General features: G+C 42.0%; 2 protein-coding genes and 1 long non-coding RNA gene across 4 annotated transcripts; 2 read left to right on the top strand and 1 right to left on the bottom strand.

The window, feature by feature from the left end:
- Positions 1-42: 42 nt before the first annotated feature.
- On the bottom strand, positions 43-4,504 carry LOC129187957 (uncharacterized). 2 transcript variants are annotated; one of them, XR_008572496.1, is made up of 3 exons: positions 4,403-4,504; positions 845-973; positions 43-221 (listed from the first exon to the last, which is right to left on the bottom strand). It is a non-coding gene; the product is annotated as an uncharacterized LOC129187957 (long non-coding RNA). The 2 variants fall into 2 exon arrangements; XR_008572495.1 differs by lacking the exon at positions 4,403-4,504 and adding an exon at positions 1,129-2,177.
- Positions 3,598-10,622, top strand: LOC129187951 (polycomb group protein ASXL1-like). Its single transcript, XM_054787806.1, has 2 exons — positions 3,598-3,964; positions 5,801-10,622. The coding sequence occupies exons 1-2, from the start codon at positions 3,908-3,910 to the stop codon at positions 5,903-5,905; spliced, it is 162 nt and encodes a 53-aa protein (XP_054643781.1). The 5' UTR covers positions 3,598-3,907; the 3' UTR covers positions 5,906-10,622.
- A 5-nt stretch (positions 10,623-10,627) lies between these two features.
- On the top strand, positions 10,628-22,582 carry asxl1 (ASXL transcriptional regulator 1). Its single transcript, XM_054787794.1, has 9 exons — positions 10,628-11,550; positions 15,429-15,609; positions 15,752-15,921; positions 16,161-16,245; positions 16,435-16,601; positions 16,797-16,893; positions 18,437-18,542; positions 18,716-19,664; positions 19,786-22,582. The coding sequence occupies exons 1-9, from the start codon at positions 11,464-11,466 to the stop codon at positions 22,264-22,266; spliced, it is 4,323 nt and encodes a 1,440-aa protein (XP_054643769.1). The 5' UTR covers positions 10,628-11,463; the 3' UTR covers positions 22,267-22,582.
- The last annotated feature ends 788 nt before the right edge of the window (positions 22,583-23,370 follow it).

Below are 23,370 nucleotides of genomic sequence, written 5' to 3'. Positions count from 1 at the left end.
TTATGAGGAATAGCATTTGAGAGCATAGTAATGTACATTATTAACACTCCACTCACTAAAAGGTGAAAAAGTATCCCACTATTAAAACACTTGTAAAATATGAATAAATGGCTTGACAGGCGCCAAGGCTTAACATCTTCATTACACACAGGTCTTTTCCAGGGCAGCTGATACCAGAGGAGGAGAGCAAGATGATCTTGCTCCAACAGGTGGACAACTTTCTGCAATCAAAGGGGGTGGATGTGTAAGGTCAACAACATCGGTACATTCATTGCAATGTCTGGCAGAAATACCACCACACCGGTCATAGTCTTAAAGTTCACCAACAAAAAACACATGGTGACATTGCTGCCTGTCACGATAACAAATTTTGCTGGACGATAATTGTCCTACAAAGTATTGCCGATAAATGATATTATTGACATTACTTTGAGACCATTTTTTCATTCATGTAATATTAGTATTTAAAATTGTAATTGGAGTGTCAAGTTTTTAAATAAACTAAACTAAACAAACAAATAAACATAATAAACAGAAAAGACCAAAAACACCTCAATGAAAATAAAATGCATTATTTAGTCTCTTTTAGCAAAAATTGCACTTATCTTCAATAGGGTTGCGAGAGTATGCTAGAGCCTATCCCAGCTGACTTTTGGACTGGTCGCCAGCCAATCGCAGGGCATATATAGACAAACAACCATTGACACTCACATCTATACCTGTAAACAGTTTAGAGTCGCCAATGAACCTAATGTTAGTTGTAGTTCAATATAGGCCTTTCTTGGCACATGTTCGATAGCATGCCCAGAGCAGACTTGTTTACTCACTGTCTCTTTCCACTTACCTCATCCTTGTCTCTTTCCTCTCTTATCGCATCCTTTGCGCACACTCAGGGGTTATCCACACGGAAACGGCAGGTCAAAACGGCAAAGTATTTTATCGTTTCAGCCTCTCATCCACACGGGACGGCGTTCTGGGGGACATGAAATGGCTTCTAGAGTGGGAAACTCTGAAAACGCCGGCTTATCGTTGCCGTGTAGACAAGCAATACGAGAACGATGACGCAAGCTACCCACCGCCGCCTCTTCGCCAACATAATATCTGAATATTTTGACGGACATGACTCACCTCAGTCAACATTCTCCTGATATTTTGTTGTCTTATACTCCATAATGACTCGCAGAAGTAATTCCACTTATCGAAGTGTCTTTCTTTCTCTTAAGTAATTTTCTTCTTCTATGGTTTGGCGTGTCACGTGGTTCTGACTGCGTGCCTGTTCACAGCGCCACACGTAGGTGCACCTTGTGTATTGCATCGTTTTCATTCATGCGTTCCCGTCTGGATGCTACTATGTACTAATTCTGCACAAAGTGGACGCGACTTTTGTCATCCAGCCTGTTTGGGAGAGAGAGAGTGGAAAACAAACACACATGCACATGTCAAAATATCAAGGCCGTCAAAATTACCAAGTTTGTTTTTATTTATCGTTCGGTTAATTGATTTATTGATTATCGGGACAGGCCTACTGACAGTGCTCTCACTTTAGCTCTACCGCATCGCAGCAGTCGTCCTCCGCCCGTGTAAACACTGTGAAACACATACACAACAGCGCAGTGATACGAAGAGATAGAAAATAACGCAGAGCGATTGGGAGATCTGACTTTTTTGTGTCAAACGGTTTTGTGATGCAAATGTATTACTCTTTTGAATTGATATTATTTTCAGAAGCAAAACGCTTTTGTGTCCACATCAACTGGCTGGAACTACTTTCTTCCAGACCAGAACTTGGCTCGGGGGACTAAGTGGGAGAAAAGTCAACGTTGATGCGCTACGCTGCTGATGGGGATGTCATACAACCTCATGTCAAAAAAATCCAAATCTCTTTAAGGTATAGCTGGGGAAAATTTAAGGCACCTGGAGTGCAAAATCTACATTAGGTTGCATTGAAAGACTGGAGGAAGCCAAAGTATTTGTTGTCAAAGACATGAAGGAGTCGGGCAAATATTGAAGATGACATCATCTCGACTACAATGAAATTAACTCACAAAGACTTGATGCAGCTTGAAGTCAACAACAATCGACAATAACAACTACACGAGTATGCCAACAATTATAAGAAACGCATTTCAGCTATTATCACTAATAAGCTATGGATCAACTAATCTACAGAAATTACTGAAATTACTTCTAAACTGTGCAATTCAGTTAAATTTTCATTTCAATCTTTATACAAAGGGTAACACAAATGGATACAATGTGCACATACAGAACACACAAATGGATTCTACGAGAAGTTACACTAAAGGGGCAGTTCAAGTGTCTCACCTTTTTGGATGGTTGGTGCCGTGTGCTACAGCACATTGATCAATAATAACTGAACAACAGTGTTCAATAATTAAGACTCCCTCAATTAGCAACTCTCTAACAGAATTTCCACAGCAGGATGTGACCCTCTACTCCTCCACGAGATTTTTCGTTCAGAGAAAAACTGCGTTGCGATAATAAATAAATGAATTAATCACACGACAAATAATTTTGCCGGCCTCCGTATTTTGCCATGTGCATGCATTTCCTGGTTTTTCCTTGTCTCTCGCCTCCAAATAGGCAGAAAGAGCGTTTGCTATGTGCATTGGTTCGGGACCTAAACGCTTAGAACAACGGAGACCTCATACAGTTGCTTTGTGTCTCTGTGGGAGGAGGCGGGGCCGCTAGCATACACACACACAGTGCGGCAAGGGCGAAGCAATGCAAGGTAATGTTGTAGAAATTAGGAGGAAAAAAGATGATTACAAAGCCAAATGCCACAGGCCCCCTTATGGGAATATTAATAATGAACAAAGTGAGCCCATCAACACAGACGAGTCAGTATGCCGAAGTGGTGGTGACATAAAAAGCAATAAACTTGCCCACATATAACATATTTGTTCTCATAATAACAACACTACTTTAGTAGTTTGTCATCATTCAGTAGTACCCTGCCATAAATATACAAGTACTGTATTAATATTCATGTATTTATTTATTCACTCTGGTATTGACTTATTTATTCATTCATCTTTAATCTCTGTACTCACTTTAACTAATTACGTTTATTTATTCAAACTTTCTTTTATTTCTTTGCACGTTATTGATCTAACCATTTACATTTTTATGTTATTGTTTATCACCTTTTATTGTCATTTTCTTCTTTTTATCACTGCGCAAGCTCTGCTCTGTCAATTTTTTTCTACTTCCATTTGATTATTCTTTTCCCTTCTTGCTTTTCTTTCCTTCATCACTGCACAGGCTATCAGGCGATCGCTACACAATGTCTATGCTTTTTTTCCCCTATGAAAGCGGTGACACTTAAACGCAGGAAGTGAGCACACTTTTTAATGACAAAATAGAAACACATGAATTATTGTGTCAACATGAATTATCAGTAATACAGTAGATATGGAGAAGGGTTAATAAACTCTGATTCTACCTACTCCTTTTCGGACATGTTGAATTGTGTAAACGGGATGTTCCTCCAAATAAACGATATGTATAAATACATTTGTGACATATTTCATGGCATTTGTTGTATTGCAGTCCTGTGGCGCGGCCGACCTTTGACCTGGCGGTGGCGTTCTGGGAGGCTTGTTCTGCTGCAGCACTCCTGCCTTCCACACACTACCTCTGCCTTTATGCTGCACCCACACAATGTGTGTTGCGCCTGTGTAGGACAAGGGAGCGACTTTTCACAATAGTGACATACAACAAGACACGGTCGGCGTCGTCAAAGGCAACAGAGATTTTTTAAAAAGCACTTGTGCTTTTTAGTGCTACGTAGCCAACAGAGAACACAGCTAGCCGCGTTAGCAGGCAGCTAAACCGCCACCGTTTTTAGGGCGCTTTGTAGGCACGGCAGGCCAGTGCGGAGGAAATGAAGGACAAACAAAAGAGAAAGAAGGAGCGGACCTGGGCTGAAGCGGCTCGAATGGTAAACCCCTCATTTTGTACGCTTTATTTGAGTAGTGTAAAGATAAATTTGAAACTACGGCACCGCATTTGTTTTTGTCCATTTCCGTCTACACAAGCTGGACATTAGTACGATAGCCGCTAGCCATTGGCGTAGCATTGCTAACGTCTAAAGCAGGCGAGTTTTGGTTAAACTCCAGAGAGTGGGTTGCTGCTTTACATCTGTATTGTGCATTAAAGGCCCGTAAAGAAGATGATATTCCACACTGCATGCTAACTATAGCTAGCACGCTAGCATTTATGTTTTGAGCCCTTTGTTTGCTAGGCTGCATGCTAGCTTTTTGAGCAATGGCCGTAGCATCGTATTAAGCCGAGTTGTTTTGAAGGTACAACATGGTCTTGAGAGCATTAAAGACTTAAGGAATTAAAACCAGGTTTTAGCACCATAAAGACCCCTCACCTGTAGTAGCTACACTGGCGACATAAAGACCCCCCATCTAATATTGTAGAACGTGGTATTCAAAGCCAGCAGTTGACAGTGCTGTGTTGCGCATCCGCATGTTGGTAATTGTTAACGCCTTAAAATAACTTATCTGGAATCTTATGTAGAATAGTCACACTGGGAAGAAGCTCTCACATTTTCAAGCAATTTGCTTAATATTTGTTAACGGTTCAAATGAGTACCTCCACTGATTGCATAGAATTTGAGTCAGGTGTGGCCAGCACTCTACTGTGACACAACAACGCTAGAAATTGCTTTTCCTTCAGAGAGTGTAAGCCAGTTTTGAGAAATGTGAAGGAATGAAGTGGATTGAGGACTGTGCCTCAACACCTGATCAGGCCTCTGATATCAGGTGTATATTACTGATATCTGTAAAGTGATGAAAGTTAGTGTTATTTGCAGTTGATACTACTGCTTTTTGTTAATCAAAAAAGTCACTGATGGAATGGCCGTATTACAAAGATGGTAGATTGATAGATTATATTATATATATTATTGATGATGATGGATTATAATTGAACTTAAGTAAAACTAAAATAATGCTCTTTGGTAATAGCAGAAAGGACGTGCAAGCGCAAATACAAATCGACGGTGCGGACATTGAAAGGGTGAACGAAAATACATTTTTGTGGATGATGATGGATGGAAAAAATGAGCTGGAAATCTCACATTAAAAGTATACAACATAAGGTGGCGGGAAATACTTCGATATTAAGTAAGTCCTTGACCAAAAATCACTCCATACTCTTTACTGCTCTCTGGTATTACCATATCTAACTTAATGTGTGGGGATGTGGGTTAATAACTTTATGCCGCGTATAGAGAACATACGGATCCTTTATTTCTAAAATCACAAATATTAAAATTTGCTGATTCAGTGCATTTTCAAACAGCTAAAATTATGCATAAACCAAACAATAACCTGCTACCCAAAAATGTCATAAAATTCTCTCTACAAGAGGAGAAATATGATCTCAGGGGAAAAACTAAACTTAAAACACTTACACGCGAAAACAACCCTAAAAACCCACAGCGTTTCAGGATGTGGAATCAAATTATGGAACGGATTGAGTAAGGACAAACCCTGACAATTGTATTATCATATTTTTATTTATTTTTTATGGATTAAAAAGATCACATATGAAATACAGGAAGTGGAAAAAAAATGTACGGCAACAGATGTGAATCGAATGGGGGGTAGGATTAAATGAGCTTTGCTTCTTCCTACTCTTTTTGGACATGTAACTTGTATGCATGTTCAAATTAAATTAAACCATTACCATCTGATTGTGGGCCAAAAGTCATAAGCTAGTTTGCAAATTGTGTTTTAAACAAGTGTTGTGTTTTTTTTAACAGGTGCTGGAGAACTTCTCGGATGCTCCAATGACTCCTAAACAAATACTTCATGTCATCCAGACCAAGGGGCTGAAGGAAATGAGGTCAGACACACACGTGCCCTAGTTATGTTTCCTAGTAGGGCTGCACGTTCCTGCAAAAAAAGAAAAATCACATTTTGAAATCAAATTTTGCTTGGAATTAAGATGGAGATTTTCTGCCTTTTTTTTTTTTACCGACACATTGTCTTCGTTACTAGAATCGTCATTGTTTTGTTTTGCTTTTAAGAAACCCAATACAATTTCAGTGGTCGTTTCTGCCATTCTTCAGGACAACTGATTGGGGGACTTATTTCATAGAAATTAATAGAAAGATAAAATAATTTATGGTCAAAAAAATGTCACGCTCGCCCACCCCACAACAGATTCATGCACGTGAAAAAGACCAGTAAAATGAAAAGTCAGTTAATTAATGCGATTGCTTCTTTATCAAACTTTTGAATGATAGAAGACCTGCCAACATGTACGCGTGTTTTTTTGTACTGCACTGTATTTTCACCCTTGAATACACTTGTGGGATTTTGTTGCATTTCACTGATTTCAGCTTCCTTGTTCAGTCAGCCGGCGCCGTGATGCTGGAGCATAACAAAAAAGGCTGCACCTATCAAATATTTTAGAAATGGAGTATTCTGCTGAAAATTTTGAGTAATCAGCACAAACATTTTTGCTTGGTTAAAAAGCAGTTATAAATACACAACAGCAAAAACATTTCACAAAATAATGAACGACCAATTGGTTTAGTTTTGAGGTAATCAACCGTTTTAATTCTTAAATTCACATAGTGTATAGGAACAGACTGTATTTTATTGTGTCTGATGGACTACATGAAGGAGCTTTTGTAGATGAATTTATCCATCCCAGACTAACTATTTACTGGAAAGGGAGAGAAATAATAATTGCTTTACTAAGACAAAATTACATTATGTAGATGGCTGTGCATTTATCAATCCTAAAGTTAGACAGGCTGACTAGAAATAAGAGAAATATTATTTTTAAGATATTGAGTTTTTGCAGTGTTCAAAGTAAAATGAAGACACATTCTGTAGTGGCACACATTACTCTCAACTAAGTGAGCGACACACGCTCTTCCTTGTTCCATTACACAGTATTGTCTGCTTGAAATGAGCAGCTACTGATGAGTGAGCTCAAATGTTTTTATTTTCCATCTTCGTAACCCACGGTGCTGTGTTTTTGCAGATCAAATAAACCCTGTATGAAGTCACATTACCATCGTAATAAACTGCCACACATTCGACAGTAGTCGTAATTAAGAGAAAGCGCTAGCCCCAGGGTTTCCTCTACGTGTAATGGAAGAGTTACATTGTTTTGATTGTGTGCACTCCTGATATACATATACAATGTACAATTAATAAGTAATATACACACACACACACACACACACACACAAACTAGCCCACAGGCTGAACAAGTGCGAGCACCCCATGTGCTATATCGATACATGTATAGCCTATTATTTACATATTGACCACAGCTAATTTGAAGTAAAATAACTATCAAATATCATAAAAACTTTTTGTTACATTTTCTTTTCAAAAACATGCACCGGAATCACCTGACTGCTCTTTTGGCACTTGACAGATCAGGAGTGGAAGAAAAGGTTGCAAGAAAGGCGTTTAAAGTTAATGAATGCATTTGTTGTTCAAGCCTGTGAAAACGACTCTGATGTTGACATTATTACCCACAGTAAATTTAAATATATATTTTTAAAAAATCCTGCCATATCGGTGTCAGTCCGCCTCCCATGCAGCCCACCACCACACCTTCAAAAAAATCCTAGGGGAAACCAGAGCCCTCCACCCGGCAGATGTTATGTTAGTAAGGTACATTAACCTTTATCGCTGATTTGCGCTATGTTAATTTTTACCTTGTCTCGGCTCTTCCACTCCATTCGGGAGGAGATGACGCAACATATACGATGTGCTGTTGTGGTATGTAAGTGCCGTATTATAACGGATACACGTCACGGTGTTCAACTTGCTGTTTAGCCACATTTTCTGTCCGTTTTTTTACATTTCGTTTTTCTTCCCTTTCGTTGCCTTGTCGCTTTCTCTCGCGTCTTCAATCTTTCTGCGACTTCAAACATCTGCTTCCCTCTTCATCCTCTGCGTGGATGACGTGCGCGCGTTGGTGACGTAAGCGATTCCTCAAGGCAGAAATAAATCCTCCATTATTTTTTGTAATCAAGGTACTCTCATTATTCAAGGAATTGTTGCACCCCTAACAACAAAGCCTTCAGTCTCTGCGCGTACAGTGAAAAAAATGCTTGAGCTGCGGCGACACAGACGGTTAAGGCTGTGATTGGTCGGCTCCTAGTAGATTTCCTGTGTATACGAGCCGTTCAAAGGACGGACAGCCCACCTCCTCAAACGCCTGCTCCTCTGATGTTGGATTGAGAAATAAAATGAACCCAAAAAAGCAGAAAAATTTGAAAAATGGAACAAAAGGCATAATGTAATGAGGAAAAAAAAAGAATAAAAACCACATTTTAGCAATATTCAGAAATTTGATCGTATGAATTGAGATTTTGATGTTTTTTTTTGTGCAGTCCTATTTCCTTGGCAGTTAAACAGGAATATTCTTACTCATTATACACTGCAAACCGATAAGGCAAAGGTGTCAAACTCGATTTAATTGAGGGCCACATTGCACTTATGGCTGCCCTCAGAAGGGCGCTTGTAACTGTCAATATATTTTAATAGAATATATGAATAGAAATGTATAATGGCCTTATATTAGTACACAATTGCCCATGCATTTGATGATTACTGTAAATTCCAGTGTATAAGCCGCCACTTTTTTTCTTAAACTTTGAACCCTGCGGCTTATACAGCGGTGTGGCTAAATTCTAATCTTGTGACTTTACTTCAGAACTACTACTAATTGTTTAAATACTGTGTCGCTCGCAAGTCAGTGAGGAAACGGTAGCTCGGCAGGAGCCAATCACGAGTGATCAGGGCACTCGCAACAAACCTGTCAACCCATTGGCCACTGCAGGAGGTCAGTGTATATAACAGTCTGACTCGCAGTGTCATCTAACGAAGAACGCCAAACTAATCACAAAGCAACTAACACTCAAAAGGTGTACCTAAGAAATATACAAACATGCACCAATACATATTTAAAAGGAAAAAAAAACTTTAAAACCCCTCCCACAATGCATTGCGTCTGAGCAACGCATTCAGTAACGGAATAACCATCAGACGGCATCTGCAGAAAAAGGGTTTAAAAACAAAAAAGGAATTCAAAGACCTCGTCTCCTTCAACGCCACAAAGCTACCCGTTTAGACTTTGCCAGGGAGCATCAAACATGGGACATTGAAAGATGGAAATAAGTTTTATTCTCTGATGAGGAAAAATGTAACCTTGACCTTACCATAACATTACTGGCATGACAAGGAGATCCCACCTGAGATGTTTTCTACCCGGCACAGTGGAGGGGGGGGTCCATCATGATCTGCGGTGCTTTTTCATTCAGTGGAACACCGGAGCTTCAGGTGGTGCAGGGTCGTCAAACGGTGGATGCTTACGTGCAGATGTTGCAGCGGGCATCCCTCATGACTGAGGGCCCTCGTCTGTGTGGTGACAGCTGGGTTTTTCAACAGGACAACGCTGCAGTTAACAATGCTCACTTGACCAAGGACTTCTTCAGGGAGAATAACATCACTCTTTTGGACCATCCTGCATGTTCCCCTCATTTAAATCCCATAGAGAACATTTGGGGATGGATGGCAAAGGAAGTTTATAAAAATGGCCATCAGTTCCAGACAGTTGATGCCCTTGGTGAAGCCATCTTCACCTCTTGGAACAATGTTCCCACTAGTCCTGGAAACACTCGCATCAAGCATGCCCAAACCCATTTTTGAAGTGATTAACAAGAACGGTGGAGCTACTCATTACTGAGTCCTACTGAGAACATTTTTGTTCTGGTTTGGAGGGTGTTTTGTTATTTTTTTTTGAGCGATGGTCTTAAACTTTTGAGCAGCTGATAAACAGCCTATTTCAGTTTAATTGTTGTTTTCATAAATTACTTTTTCAGAGTGCTTTTTCTCTCCCCCTTCTTGCTTTTGCATATTGTAGCTCTACTTAAAACCTCATTAAGATCCAAATGTGCAAAATGCAAAGCAATTTTTCAACTGGTTTTAAGATTTTGATCAGGTCTGTATATACTGACGACTTGTAGTTTCCAATGGATTGACAGGCTTGTTAGCGTGATATGCCATTTTATGACGTGGACATGTGCGGCTTGAATGCCGGTGCGGCTTTTGTATGTTCAAATCTGTTTTTTCCTCTAAAATTAGTAGGTGTGGCTTATACACCGCAAGTTACGGCATGTTTTTACTAACAAATTGAAACTCAAAGTCAAGGTGACAAGCTGATATTTAAGTATTGCTTTTAGAGAACAAAAAATGCTTGGAATATCTTGTTGCATGATCAGATAATAATAATAATAATTAGAAGGACTGCATGCAGTACAATTTTTCTGTCAAAACGAAAGAACAAATGCATTTAGAAGGAAAAAGGTGAAGTGCATTATTGACATACATTGTTTCCAGGCTTTTGTGAGCCACATAAAATGATGTGGCAGCCCAGATCTGGCCCCCAGGCCTTGAGTTTGACACTTGTGTAATAAGGGATATAAATAGGTGCAGTGTTTGTAGACCTACCAAATCAAGTCAATGACTAAAATTTATGAAATTGCTTGAAAATGTGATTTTGCAATGTGAAATGCAAGGAAAAACTGTTTAACTTGATTCAGTAAATGCAATTGGTGATCATTTTCGTCTCTCGGGTTGAAACAAACTACTTGTATTTTGTTAGTTCACAAGCGTATCAATGTGGTCTTAACTCATTTTTTCTGTTTCCACTTTTATGGACTCTTTCACCTGGTGATGTGCTGAACAGAAGGTATGTTGGCATATGACAAAGTTGCTTGCAAACTGCAATATATGCAATTAAATTACTGGTTTCCTTTCAGAGCCTGTCAGATTTAAAGCGTTAGAAGAACAGAAAGACCTTCAGAAATTATTCCAGTACAATTTAGGTGTACACACACGATTTTAATATTTAGTAGTATCTTTTAAACTTGCACATATTTCCCACTCCAGGCTAAAAAAAGAAGAGCTGTCAAGTTTTATCTTAGCCTAAATAACCAATAACAACCATCTTGGTCACGCTTTCTGTTGCCTCCAGTTCTCAAAAATGCTGCCAGATTTGGAGTTGATTTATACGTTCACATGTTGTGTCCTCCAGGCATGTTTAAAATCAACACTAGTGTGAAATGGGCTCACATGAGCAGATAAGTATACTCTGCTGTTAAATGTTTTTGAACAGCACAAAATTGTGACCTATTTTTAAAAGGGGAAAAAAAGCAATCTATCAATACAGTTTTTGATAGGGAATGACTGCTAATACGCACAAAAATACAGTTTTAAACAACAATCAATTGCTTTTTGTGGCACAGTTTAACAAAAACGTTCTTTTTGTTAATGTGTTGCATGGATGTGAATGCTTTGTTTGTTCACCCTAATGTTCAGTGCCCAGTGACACAGGCTTTTAATTGTGTATGCACACAGTGGAACAGCACCTTTGGCCTGCCTGGTCACAATGCTTCACTCCCAGGTGAGGGGAGATCGAGTCAAGAACAGCATCTTCTTTAAGTTGCCTGGACGGATGAGCCTTTTCACACTCAAGGTATGTAGACATGAGCCTCCTGTTTTGTAGCTACTAGGCAAAATAACAGGTAGATGTTTTAAATTTGTGGGGGATTTTCTCTACAGTTCATACAAATAAGGTTGTTATGTAGTCGGCTATGTATTAAAGTAATGGAGACTATATGAAGTCAGTCCTAGAAACGAGCAGAAGTGCTGCTGATTCTGTGTCGATTAGTTTGCTGGTTGAAGAAGCCCATTATAGCCAGTTGGCCAGGCTCTCGGCTTATGGTGGTACTTTTGGAATTTCTTGAGAGGCGTTACTCTGCTGGGGAAGGCCCTTTTTGACGGTTTGGGTGCAAACATAATGCTCATGTGCAAAGTGTGACAGCAATACACTTCACAATTTGACTGTATGGGTTGTGTTTTTAAATTGTAGGACAGTAGAACCTAGGAGTGTCAGGAGACGTGACGGTGCACAAGATTGGGTTCACAAGAACCAGACGAGATTTTAGCATTAATTTTAAGATTAATGGACCAACCAACTTTTTTTTTTTACTGCATTTTGAAATGTTTAGTCCCACAAACTGATGCAAAATGGTATTATTTCCAACCTTTTTTTTTAGACCAAATAAACCTCTGTTACCCTTGCAGAATTGCAATTTGTGACATTATTCCTTACAGGCAATTTGTAGTCTAACGTTTGCAGCATTTCTTTTGTGATGACTTTCTGTGAACGCACGCCATTTTGCACTGTTCCATTTGTATTTGCCGACCAAATGCCTCAGTGAGTGTTGAATGTCGAGATGAAGGCTTTGTAGTTTTTTTTACCTAGATGGGGAAAACTGGGTCGGGTGGATATGTCAGAAGTGGGCAAGTTCGATTTGTTGCCTTTTATGTTGCTACCACTTTTGAATGAATTCGGCTTGTTCGTGTTGATGGGCTCACCTTATGCATTATTAATTTTCCCACACGGGGGCTGTACAATTTGGCTTAGCAAGCATCTTTTTCCCCTCCTAATTTGTATGTTATCTTGCATTGCTCGTCACGAGGCTCCACTCTTTTGTGTGTATGCTCGCAGCCCCGTCTTCCTCACAGAGACAAAGTTCTCACTAGACCTGTCAGAATAACAAATTTTGTTGGACAGTAATTGTCCCAAAAAATTATTGCTAATAAACGATATTGACATTATTTTGTGACAGTTTTTTTCATGGCATAATATAAAAAAATAATCAAGTTTAATTTCTCAAGAGTATTTGACATTGTAATTGGCATGTTGAGCTTTAAATAAAATAAATTAAACATAGTACATAAACAAAAAAGGGAGGAAAAAAAACCCCAATGAAAATAAAATGGATTATTAGGCTATCTACTAGTCTCGTTTAGCAAAAATTACGCTTAAATCAAAATCACAATTTAATCACAATATTTCTGATTTTGGATCACTTTCATTACTGCCTGAATAGTGACAAAAAAACAGAAATAACCCAGAAATACTCTGAAGTTCACATTGTGTGTCAATGTAGATGTCAGCTCATTTGCATATACAATTCCCTGTGGAATATGTTGTTTACGTTTAATGAGGTGTGCTTTTTTTCTTTTCGCCTGAAATTGGACAAAGTACATGTTTCGGATGCAGCAAAGATGTTTGGTGCACAATGAGGTGTTATACTTCGGGAATCACAGCAACTGAAACATAAGTTCAACCACTTCGTATTATTTATTTCGTTGTCTTTTTCACAAACTTTTTCATGTCATAAAATGACGATGCGCAAACAGGCTGAAATTGACATTAGATTGTGTTTTATATAAACGGGCACGAATAAAGTATTCGATCGTGTAGCACACGATACACACAGTTAAAGAGCGCACACTCGCTAGCGCCCCGCCAGGATGGATCACTCACTCCTTTCATTCCACTATAGAACCAACACGCCCAGGTGTTGAAGATGCACAGAGTGAACTTTCTTGTCATCCAGCCTGTTTGGTAGAGAGAGAGAGGACAACAAACACACATGCACATGTCAATATATCGAGGCTGGCACAGCTATCAAGTTTGTTTTATATTTATCGCGCAGTTAATCGATTCATTGATTATCGTGACAGGCTTAGGTCTCACTCTGTTCGGCGTTCTACGAATCGTGCAGGTGCTGAGCCAATGTACACAGTGAACCATCTTCTGCCTGTTTGGACCCGAGAGACGAGGAAAACGAACACGTATGCACAGGGCAATACATGGAGGCTGGCAAAATTGTCAAGTTAATTTAGTTTTTATTTATCAAGGTTGTTTTTTTTCTGAATGAGAAACCTTGTCACGTTTTAATTTTGCAAGATCTTGTGACACCCCCAATAGAAGAGGGCATTTTATGTGTAAAAAGGTTGTCATGTTCAAGAAACCAATTTGAGGTTACTTAAGCTTTATGACAGGATTACATGATACTATTGGTTGTAGCCATCAGAAGCATGGTACGTTGTGGTCAATAAGCGATGGGGAGTAACAATACTTGGACTTGCATTGCTGTGTTGGTATAAAATGTGCTAAGAAAAGGAATTTTCAATGACCCAAATCTTCCTGCTTTGTAGCAGGGATTGTGTGCACCACCTACGAAACCATTTCCTGGCAAGGAAAGAGGCAGTGGTGTGTTGTCTTTTATCCGTGGTAGAAGCTGAAGCCCAACTACGGTAGAGACCCATCAGTGACAGTATACTGCGGGGTGTTTCAAAGTCTTAACAAGGAGCCCAACAGCTACCGTGCGCCACACACTTGAAAGTCACGTGTAAAAGACCACGTAAACATGGTTAAATTCATGGTCGTAGCAACAGAGCTACAAGATGGGTTCAGATTTTCAATGAGCCTAATTGGAGAATATGTCCTGCCCACCTACCCAAGATAGCACCAACTGCAATCAAGCAGAGCGTCTATTATGCCACCACATCACTAATAACGTATAATGGAGAACGCCTATGAAAGATGTCCAGCGGAGCCTTTGGAACCCATTTGATCTAGTCAACGTTGTCGGTAAATCCTAAAAATGGGGAGGACAGCAACGGCATGGTACCACTCTCTCAGGCTGTTTCAAAGTCAGTCTGGATTAAGACAATGTGTTAATCGCTCTCCTTTTCCTGATTGCAATCAAGTGGGTGTTGTGGTAAATAGCCGCTCAGTTGAGTTTGTTTGCACAGTGAGTGTTGCAACATCATTAAAGACTCGTTAGATCATAAACAGTTTTCACGTCTGTTGTTCTCCAATTTTGACGAGCGTATGCAAATTGTGGCCTCAATTTCCTGTTCTTTATCGACAGGAGTGACACCCGATGTGGTCTTCTGCTGACGTGTTATGCGTTACCTTGGTTGTAACAGGTGGTAATTTGTGTGAATTTTTTTTTTTTCCTTTCTTTTTTTGAACCCGTCTGGCCATTCTCCTCTGACCTCTGCCATCAACAAGGCATTTTCACCCAGAGGACTGCTGTTTACTGGATATTTTCTCTGCTCTGGACCATTCTCTATAAACCTTAGATGGTTGTGTGTGAAAATCCCAGTAAATCAACAGACCAGCCCGTGTCAACTAACAGCCATGCCACGTTCAGTCACTCGAAACACTGTTTTAACTTATTCATGTGCAGATTGTCTTGATCATGTCTACATTCCTAAATGCTTTAAGACCTTTTATTGGCTGATATCATTTGTGTTAACCAGCAGTTGAACTGTGTTCCTGATTAAATGGATGATTGTACATACATGAAAGCACAAATGTTAATTTGTCACACATATTTGAGTTCAGTTTGTTATAAAATGGATGGTATGAACTATGTTACCGAGTTGAGGTAATAGTACCTGTACTTGGATGTCTGTCAGTGATGTATTAAGTGCAAGAACAGGGTGATTTACTTTCCTTTTACTCTTTCTCTGTCTGATCTGTAGAAGAATGCCCTGCAGTGGACAAAGACGTCAGAGTCAGAAGCTCCAACCGAGTTGGTGAGCAGCACCGCTACCCCGACCTCCAGCAGCTCCACTCTCACAGAGGCTGGCTCCATTGAAGCCACTGAACAGGAGAGCGGCAACTCCACTGAGACGCCTGCTACTGCCAGTGCCTCCAATTTTGGTAATATTACTTGGGTATAGTAAGCGAGACAAGTGTCTACAAAGAGAAGCAAAGTGTGATGATGTTGATGTTAAATTGCAAATGTTTGCTTGCACTGCCATCCGATTGTGACACCATAATTCTGTCTTTTCCTGACCTGCAGCCTTGGCAGATGAAACTTCATCCAGTGTTTCCGGCTCCACAGAGTTGCAGTCTTCTACCAGCCAGCCTCAGACCCGACTCAGCAGAGCAGCAGGATTGCAGGGACGTACCGACGCTCAGCAGGTCCAACACGTTCAGCACGCCCAGACAAGACTGAGCCGCTCCAGACAGGTCAGTACCATCCTCAAAGACAGAGACTGCCCTATTATGGTGGGTGTAAGAGGATATAATCTGTCCCTTTTCTGTTGGTTCCTTTTGTGTCCGCTTTATACACTCAAAAAAAATGCCTTTGGTAAAAAGTACCAGTTGTGTGTACTTGGAACTGTAGTTAAACTATGTAGTGTTTCAACATTTTGAATGAGCTGCCTTGTGTCCAACCCACCATGTTTTTTTGTTTTTTTTTGCCACAGTCAGGGAGGCAGCGTAAGAAAGCAGTCATGATGCCACGTGTTGTCCTCACTCCTCTTAAAGTAAATGGAGAGCATGTCCCTTCAGGTAAGCCACCCGTCCTTAGAACAGTAATACTTGCAGTTCTTGTAGAGAATTTCAGAAATGAAGATCAAAATGTTGATCAGTAGGTTGGACCCCAATGATATCTTGATAATTAATGTTTATTTGTATTTATTTTTGTTGTTTTTGTGTGCGCTTACTTAATAACAGGAAACTGTGGTTTGGGCTTTTTAGGACCGATGAAGAGGAATCGGGGAGGGGTAGATGTGGACTTTGAAACACCAGGCTCCATTCTTGTCAACACCAACATCAGGGCTCTCATTAACGTGAGAACCTTCTCAGCATTCCCAGCACAGTCCCAGCAGCAGCTATTACACCTTCTCCCCGAGGTGGACCGCCAGGTAACATATTTTCTGTACAAAGACTTCACCACCCCATACACAATTAGGAAAAAGGCAATCAAACAAAATTCAGTGCCATCTATGACCTTTTTAGTTTTCTTCAGATTCACAGTTGAGCGTAACCGTGCAGTATTATTCTTATTTGTTGAAATATTTGCTGATATTTCTGCATTTTTTTGTCTGCTTTCTATGAAGATTGGACCAGATGGAATGGCCAGACTGAGTAGTTCAGCTCTCAACAATGAGTTCTTTACACATGCTTCCCAGAGCTGGAAAGAGAGGTTAGCTGAGGGTAAGTGTCCCTTGCAGTGGCGTGTGATGCATTTAAGGAATGGACTGTCAGAGCCACTATCAAAAAAGACTACAACACTGATAGTATTTCCATGCGACGGCGGGGTTACGGAACACTGTCGCCTGTATAAAGTAATAGTCTCGCTGACTATGCGCCATACAGCCGTTTAGAGAGAGTGGAACTCCAGCACGTTAAGAAAGATCGCCGCGATTGCAGTAAGATTGTATAACTCTCCATATCTACATATCTACATACATGAGTCACCATTACGCCTGACTTACATTACTGTTGGTAGCTTCATGTCAGTGACTAATTTCCACCGCGTTAGGCAGGAGACAGTTGCTTATAAACTTGCCGCTCAGCCAAATAAGACAAGCATGAATAGAACAGTTTGGTGATTAAAGGTTCAGACAACTCCCACAGCTACACTACGTCATCATCTGAAGTCGTTCACAATCAATATTTACCTAATAACATGACAAAAATATAAAACCTTTTAAGTAAAATACAAGTCCCATCGCTCATAGTGTGTATGTGACAGCGACCTGTCAATCTCTGTAGGATGTTCGGGAACCTGAGTCTGAAGGCCATGGGCAGATTACATTGATACGGTAACACACAAAGCTTGAATCTGATTGGACAAAAACAAAATCTAACATACACCTACACAACTGGACGCACTGCAGCCAAGAAACGCACTACAAAATGAAGATAATAGACTGTTAGGAATAAATTAGTAGAATTTAATAGAACAAATACTACAATTTGAAGTTTGAAATGTAGGTCAGTGCTTCTGGTAATGGTTAGGCCAGCAGAGAAGGCTTTGCTTGCCCTGACTGCACACCACTGGGTCCTTCAAGGAAAACTAACTGGTTTTGTCCATCCATCTATTTTCAATGCCGCGTGTCGCATATAGACAACCATTCACACTCATATTTATACCTATGGACAATTTAGAGTGACCAATTAACTTAACATGCATATTTTTGGAAAGCGAGGGGAAACCGGAGTTCCCGGAGAAAACCCAGCCACACACGCACGCACGCACGAGGATAACATGCAAACATACAGATGCCTTACCAGAGATTTGGCTGATCGGACTGTGTGGCCAACATGCTAGCAAGTAGGCCACTGTGCAGCTCTGGCTTTATCACTTAAATTTCTTAAAAGGAACGCTTACAAATTTTGATCGTATCAGAATATCTGAGCGCTGGGAGAGCTTGTACTGTTAATAGCTATAACCATGGTGAAATACTCGGTACACAAGCTTCTGTTGTCAAAGTGTGTAAGGCTAAAGAATGCACAATTTATTAAACAGCAAGATGTGTTTCACACCCTGCACCAGAAAACCAAGCAGGTGATTGATTTTAAGACTTTAAACAGCTCAGGAGCTACTAAGAATGAACAAATTCAATGTAATCGAAACACATTAAAATCATGTAACAGCTCTGGTTATTAACACTGTAGCTTCGTCCTGGAATACTACAACTCCTGCCTGTAAAGTGTGACTTGTTATTTAAGCATTCATATTTGGTCTGTTTAGGGGAGTTCACCCATGAGATGCAGGTGCGATTCCGGCAAGAAATGGAGAAAGAAAAGAAAGTTGAAGCGTGGAAGGAAAAGTTTTTTGAGGAGTACCATGGACAAAAGTAAGTTTTAACCTGTGTCCTCAACTTTCATTAGTATTGTTGAGGGAAGGCTTTTATCTTCAGAAGACTTTGGATGTTATTTAATGGAACTTTTTGCTATTCTAGTATAACCTGTGTCTCAGTGGGAATAAGAGTGTTCACACCTTGCTAAAACATTGTATCTTTACCTGTAGATCTGGCTTGACAAGAGAGGAATCCCTTAAGCTCACAATGGGTGATGCGAGTGAAGTTGCAACAAGTGTTCTGGACAGTGACGTCTCTGTGGTCTCAACTGGCGCCCCCAAGCGGCGCAGTGTGGGTCGGCGGAGGAGGGATGGCAGGATGAGGAGGCGCACTCGAGCTGATCTGCGTCGCAGGGCCCGACGCAACCTGTGCAAGACCGCCTCTCCAGTGTTGCAGTCTGCAGAAGCTGCTGAGGACATTGATTCTCTGGACACCTCAACAGTCACTATTGGTTCTCCCATGTCAGAAAGTACAGTTATTCAAGGGGAAGTGGTGCTACAGGCTGAATGTGATGAGGAGCTCCCACCAGAGGACATCTCCATCGAGCCAAAGTCCCCCACACCTGAGCCGATCTTATTGCCAGCTCCTACTCCAACTCCCATTCCAAGTCCAGAATCTACCAGCGATGACAAAGATGCAAACATCACGGGCTGTCTGCTTTCTGAAGAAGTTGCACCTGTATTAGCTTCCACCTCTTCCCCTTCATCATCATCTTCTTCTTCTGACTTGTCTCCTTCGTCCTCACCTTCCTCCGCTTCTGATAGACAAGGAGCTTTTACCACTGGCTTGGACTCTTCTTCGTCCTCGTCAGTTTCATCGGCTGCTGCAGTTGCGACGGATCATCTGGATGACACAGCGTCCGTGGTCACCTCCGTCACAGGTGGAACAGCCACCAGCAGCCGTGAAAGCAGCCCTTCGGACAGCCCGGCAGGCACCCCTGTACCCAGCACCCACCACAAGGAACAGAAGAGGAGACCAGATGAGGCACGGGCCTTCTCCAGCTTCCCCGAGAAGAGGCCACGGCTGAATGATCAGCAGTCCTTTCGTAACACAATTGACAGGGTCCATCCAGAGAAACCGCAGCCGACAACAGAGGAGCCCAAGGTGCCGCCAATCCGGGTAAGTGCCTGCTCCAAAGTCACTCTGTTAAAGTTGCTCTATATGTATGTGTGCAAAAATGCAGATGTGTTATGCTTTGTAAGTTTTACTCAGTGATTGATTTCTTACTTCTGTACCACAGATTCAACTGTCCAGAATCAAACCTCCCTGGATCAAAGGGCACCCCACCTACCAGATATGTCCCCGCATCGTGCCCCCTGGAGAGGCCTCGCGGCGGTCGGGGACGGGGGGCGCGCGGACGCTTGCAGACATCAAAGCCCGCGCGCAGCAAGCCCGAGCCCAGCGCGAAGCCGCTGCTGCTGTTGCAGCCTCTTCCGAAGGGCCAGGGCCAGGGCCGAGCAGGGTCCGGCTGCGGCCTTCTGCTGGGATACCGGATAGCAACAGTGGACAAAGAGCGCAAGAGCATCCAGGGCCGATTGAGCCCGGAGGAGGGAGTGGAAGAAAGGGAGGTGGTGGCACACAGGAACAAGGGGCGTCTTCAGACGCTCATTCGTCTGGAACACAACTACAGCATCCCGATATAGAGGGCAAAACACTGCCTTCCCCATCTCCTACCTCAACCTCCATGTCCTCAGAGCACCCAGTGACTCCAAGCCCTCCAGAAAAATGGGTGGGAAGGGTTCCTGGGCCTGAGGAAGAGTTGCCATCAACATTAGCAAATGCCTATGATCCTTCAGACAGGCTTGTGGGCCACGCAATGAAACTTCCTTCTCAAGAGACTGACACAATGTCAAAATCTGTAGTCTCTCTATCAGACAGGCAAAACAAGGTGATGGAGTCTACTACACCGCCCTCAGAGAGATTCGACCGGGGTGAGGAAAAACGCTCGCTGGCCCCAACCTCTATTCCTGATTCCCTTCCCAGGTTTGGGGCTCAAGGGATGGTTGTTCAGAAGTTGGTCAGATCCACGACGGCCCAAGAGCTTGAACATGAGAACAACAAAGCCCTAGCTGGCGTCATTAAAGATTCCCAGGAGACAGACACTGACTTGGTTTCAACAGCACAACAAGCAGACATACCCTCACCTTGTGTGGACTCCACAGTCAGAGATGATGAAGCTGCGACTCACAGTGATTCCACGGAAACCGCTTCAGATTGTGAGAATGAAAGCCAAGTGGATGATCCACAGGATCTGCCTGACAATGATTGGTGCTCTCAAATGAGGAGCCACAGAAAAATACAGCAGATCATTTGTAGTCCTCCTCGGAACCACCAGCCAATCATCCAGGCCCAGGGTCAATCTGTTATTCAGCCTTGCTTTCCCAGTGGTTTGCCACATCCACAGAACCAGCCCCTTTCCCAAGATCACCAGTCTCTTCACGCACAGGCTCCCAGGGAGAACGATATTGATGTCAAAGTTGAACCTGTAGATGATTGCAGAAGCACCAGACAGAGCTCTGCTGAGGAAGAGTATAATGGACGTATTAAACCTCCTATCACCCCTCCAAGTGTTTGTGGCGCCTCAAAGAAGCTGTCAACTTCAGCCAGACCAGTATCCAATGTGGAGGCCAATAACCCTCTAGTGACACAGCTTTTACAGGGCAGCCTTACCCTGGACAAAGTTCTACCCTCACACTCTGCAGATAGGCTAGAGATCAGCCGATTACCAGGACCCCAGCGAAGACCCTCTAATAGGCCTGAGGTTTCACCACAGTTGCCTGGTGCAGAAGGAATTCAAGTCAAGCCTCAGAAAGGCTACCCTGTGTCCTGTTTGATGGAGACCCCGACCACCTCACAGTATCAGTCTCAGCAGGTGTCTGGAGCTGTCCCCGTCATCACGTCCTCTAATTCCACATCAAGCCTGTCTAGCCTTAACTCTCACACGTCACTGGCACAGTCGGCAACCGTCAAAGACTCCCCTCTTCATCAGCCCTCGCAGGGGGCCATTCCAGACAGGAGCCAGCCTGCTCACAGGACCGTACTGAACGGCCCGTCTCCTCCTCATGCAGACCCTTGTCCCACTGAAGTGGTGCCAAGTCTTAAGATCAACTGGCGATCTCCTCAGCCTCACATCTCCAACCATCAAGATCCTTCTGCTCGCAATGTCAAGACTGAAGTTGGTGCAAAGCCCTCTTGTCAGGCACTTGCTAAAGCCTCCCCGGCTGCACCCGCGGTTGTTACCAAGAAAGAACCTGGGAGTTCTGTGGATGGGTACCCCAGTGGTGGGGCCATGGAGGGACTCCTCAATATGGAGATGAATTTGGCCCGGATGGCCAAAAATGAGCTCAGCAAAGCTCCATACTCGAGTTATCACTCGTCCCCCTCCCCTCTGTCCTCCCTACCCTTCCAGATTTATGGAAAAATTTCTAAGCAGGGTGGGAGCGTCGGTGGTGTTAGCTACACAGCCAACGTATCTGTGATGGACAATAGCAGTTTTTCCCGGAACATGACAGATGGCGTACTCCAGCTGCGGCCTCGTCTGGCCTCCAGCCAGGCCACACTCAGCATCCAGACTTTTACTGATGGTACAAACGAAGAGGTGTCGCTCAAATGCTCTTGTCGTCTCAAAGCCATGATCATGTGCCAAGGCTGCGGTGCTTTCTGCCATGATGATTGCATTGGGCCTTCCAAACTCTGCGTGTCTTGTTTGGTGGTGAGATAATATGCTGATGATCAAACTTTGACAGTATTGAGTGCACATGAGAGGTCTGGCAGGAAAGATTTGTATTATATATCTGGGTTGTTTGTTTCTGTTGCACATTTTCAGATTTTTTTTTTTTTGCTGTAATTATATATTATTGAGCATTATTACTATTTTGAGGCATGGTTATTTGCTAACAGTGTTTTGGTTTTGACGCCTCACAAACATTTACCTCATCTTGTTCCACCAGTCATTATTTGGTGGCCATCGTTTTTTTTGTTTCATGTGTTTTCTGTGCAAAGAAATATTTTTTTAACCATTAAACGAGTAAAGAGAACTTTTTTGTTGGCGAGTTGTGGTTTTTGAGTCATTACGTTTTCCCACCAAAACTTTTGTTTTAATGCTAAAAAAAAAAAAAAAAACATCCCTGCAGTTGAATGGTTTAAATGCTCAAGTTCAACTCCTCAGAGACCTTCACCACAGCCTAACAGTCCAAAACATGTTCATCTGACTCAAAGCACAAAAGCTCATATGTGCACCATTTTGTAATTGGCGGATTTCACTTCGGATTACCAGGAAAAAGTGAATTCTGCCAATTAGAAAATACAGCACACAGGCCATCAGATGTTTTCCTAGTAGGCTCATGAACAGCCATCAGTTATTGCTGTGCTATTGGCAGCTGGGGCTGCTCCACCCGTTCAAGCAGAACATGCGCTGTGTGTAGGGCCCCATCAGCCATCTTGGGGGGGGGGGGGGGGGGGGGGGGGCACATTTAACACACGGGTGCACATTCTCTCCGCAAAGGCTGAGACTGCAACTAATTATTTTCTAAATCGATTAATCTGAATCTTGTTTCGAGTCATCTGACCAATACGAACCAAACACAAAATGTCAGAAAAGGGGTAAAAAAAAAATGCCGGTCACTGTTTTCCAAAGTCAAACCTGATGTGTGTGTGAAAGTCTTGTTTAGCCTAAAACGCAAAGGTAATTGGTCTGCTTTCATGGATGGCTAAGGAAATTTAAAAAGATTCACATCTGTGAGGCTAAATTCAGAGGATATTTACATTTTAAATACAACAATTGAATATCCAAATAGTTGTCTATTGGATCAAAAAAAAAATCAGA

Source organism: Dunckerocampus dactyliophorus, chromosome 1, assembly GCF_027744805.1.
Source record: "Dunckerocampus dactyliophorus isolate RoL2022-P2 chromosome 1, RoL_Ddac_1.1, whole genome shotgun sequence".
Classification (NCBI taxonomy): Eukaryota; Metazoa; Chordata; class Actinopteri; order Syngnathiformes; family Syngnathidae; genus Dunckerocampus; species Dunckerocampus dactyliophorus.
Note: the sequence above shows the minus strand (reverse complement) of the source record. Positions and strands in the feature narration are given on the sequence as shown.

What these genes read in the sequence shown, in the direction of transcription:
- LOC129187951 (XM_054787806.1), top strand. Translation starts at nt 3,908, where the DNA reads ATGAAGGACAAACAAAAGAGAAAGAAGGAGCGGACCTGGGCTGAAGCG. An exon ending in GGGCTGAAGCGGCTCGAATG is followed by an intron (nt 3,965 to 5,800) that starts GTAAACCCCTCA and finishes TTTTTTTAACAG; the next exon opens with GTGCTGGAGAACTTCTCGGA.
- asxl1 (XM_054787794.1), top strand. Translation starts at nt 11,464, where the DNA reads ATGCTTCACTCCCAGGTGAGGGGAGATCGAGTCAAGAACAGCATCTTC. An exon ending in TGCCAGTGCCTCCAATTTTG is followed by an intron (nt 15,610 to 15,751) that starts GTAATATTACTT and finishes CCTGACCTGCAG; the next exon opens with CCTTGGCAGATGAAACTTCA. An exon ending in GAAAGAGAGGTTAGCTGAGG is followed by an intron (nt 16,894 to 18,436) that starts GTAAGTGTCCCT and finishes TGGTCTGTTTAG; the next exon opens with GGGAGTTCACCCATGAGATG.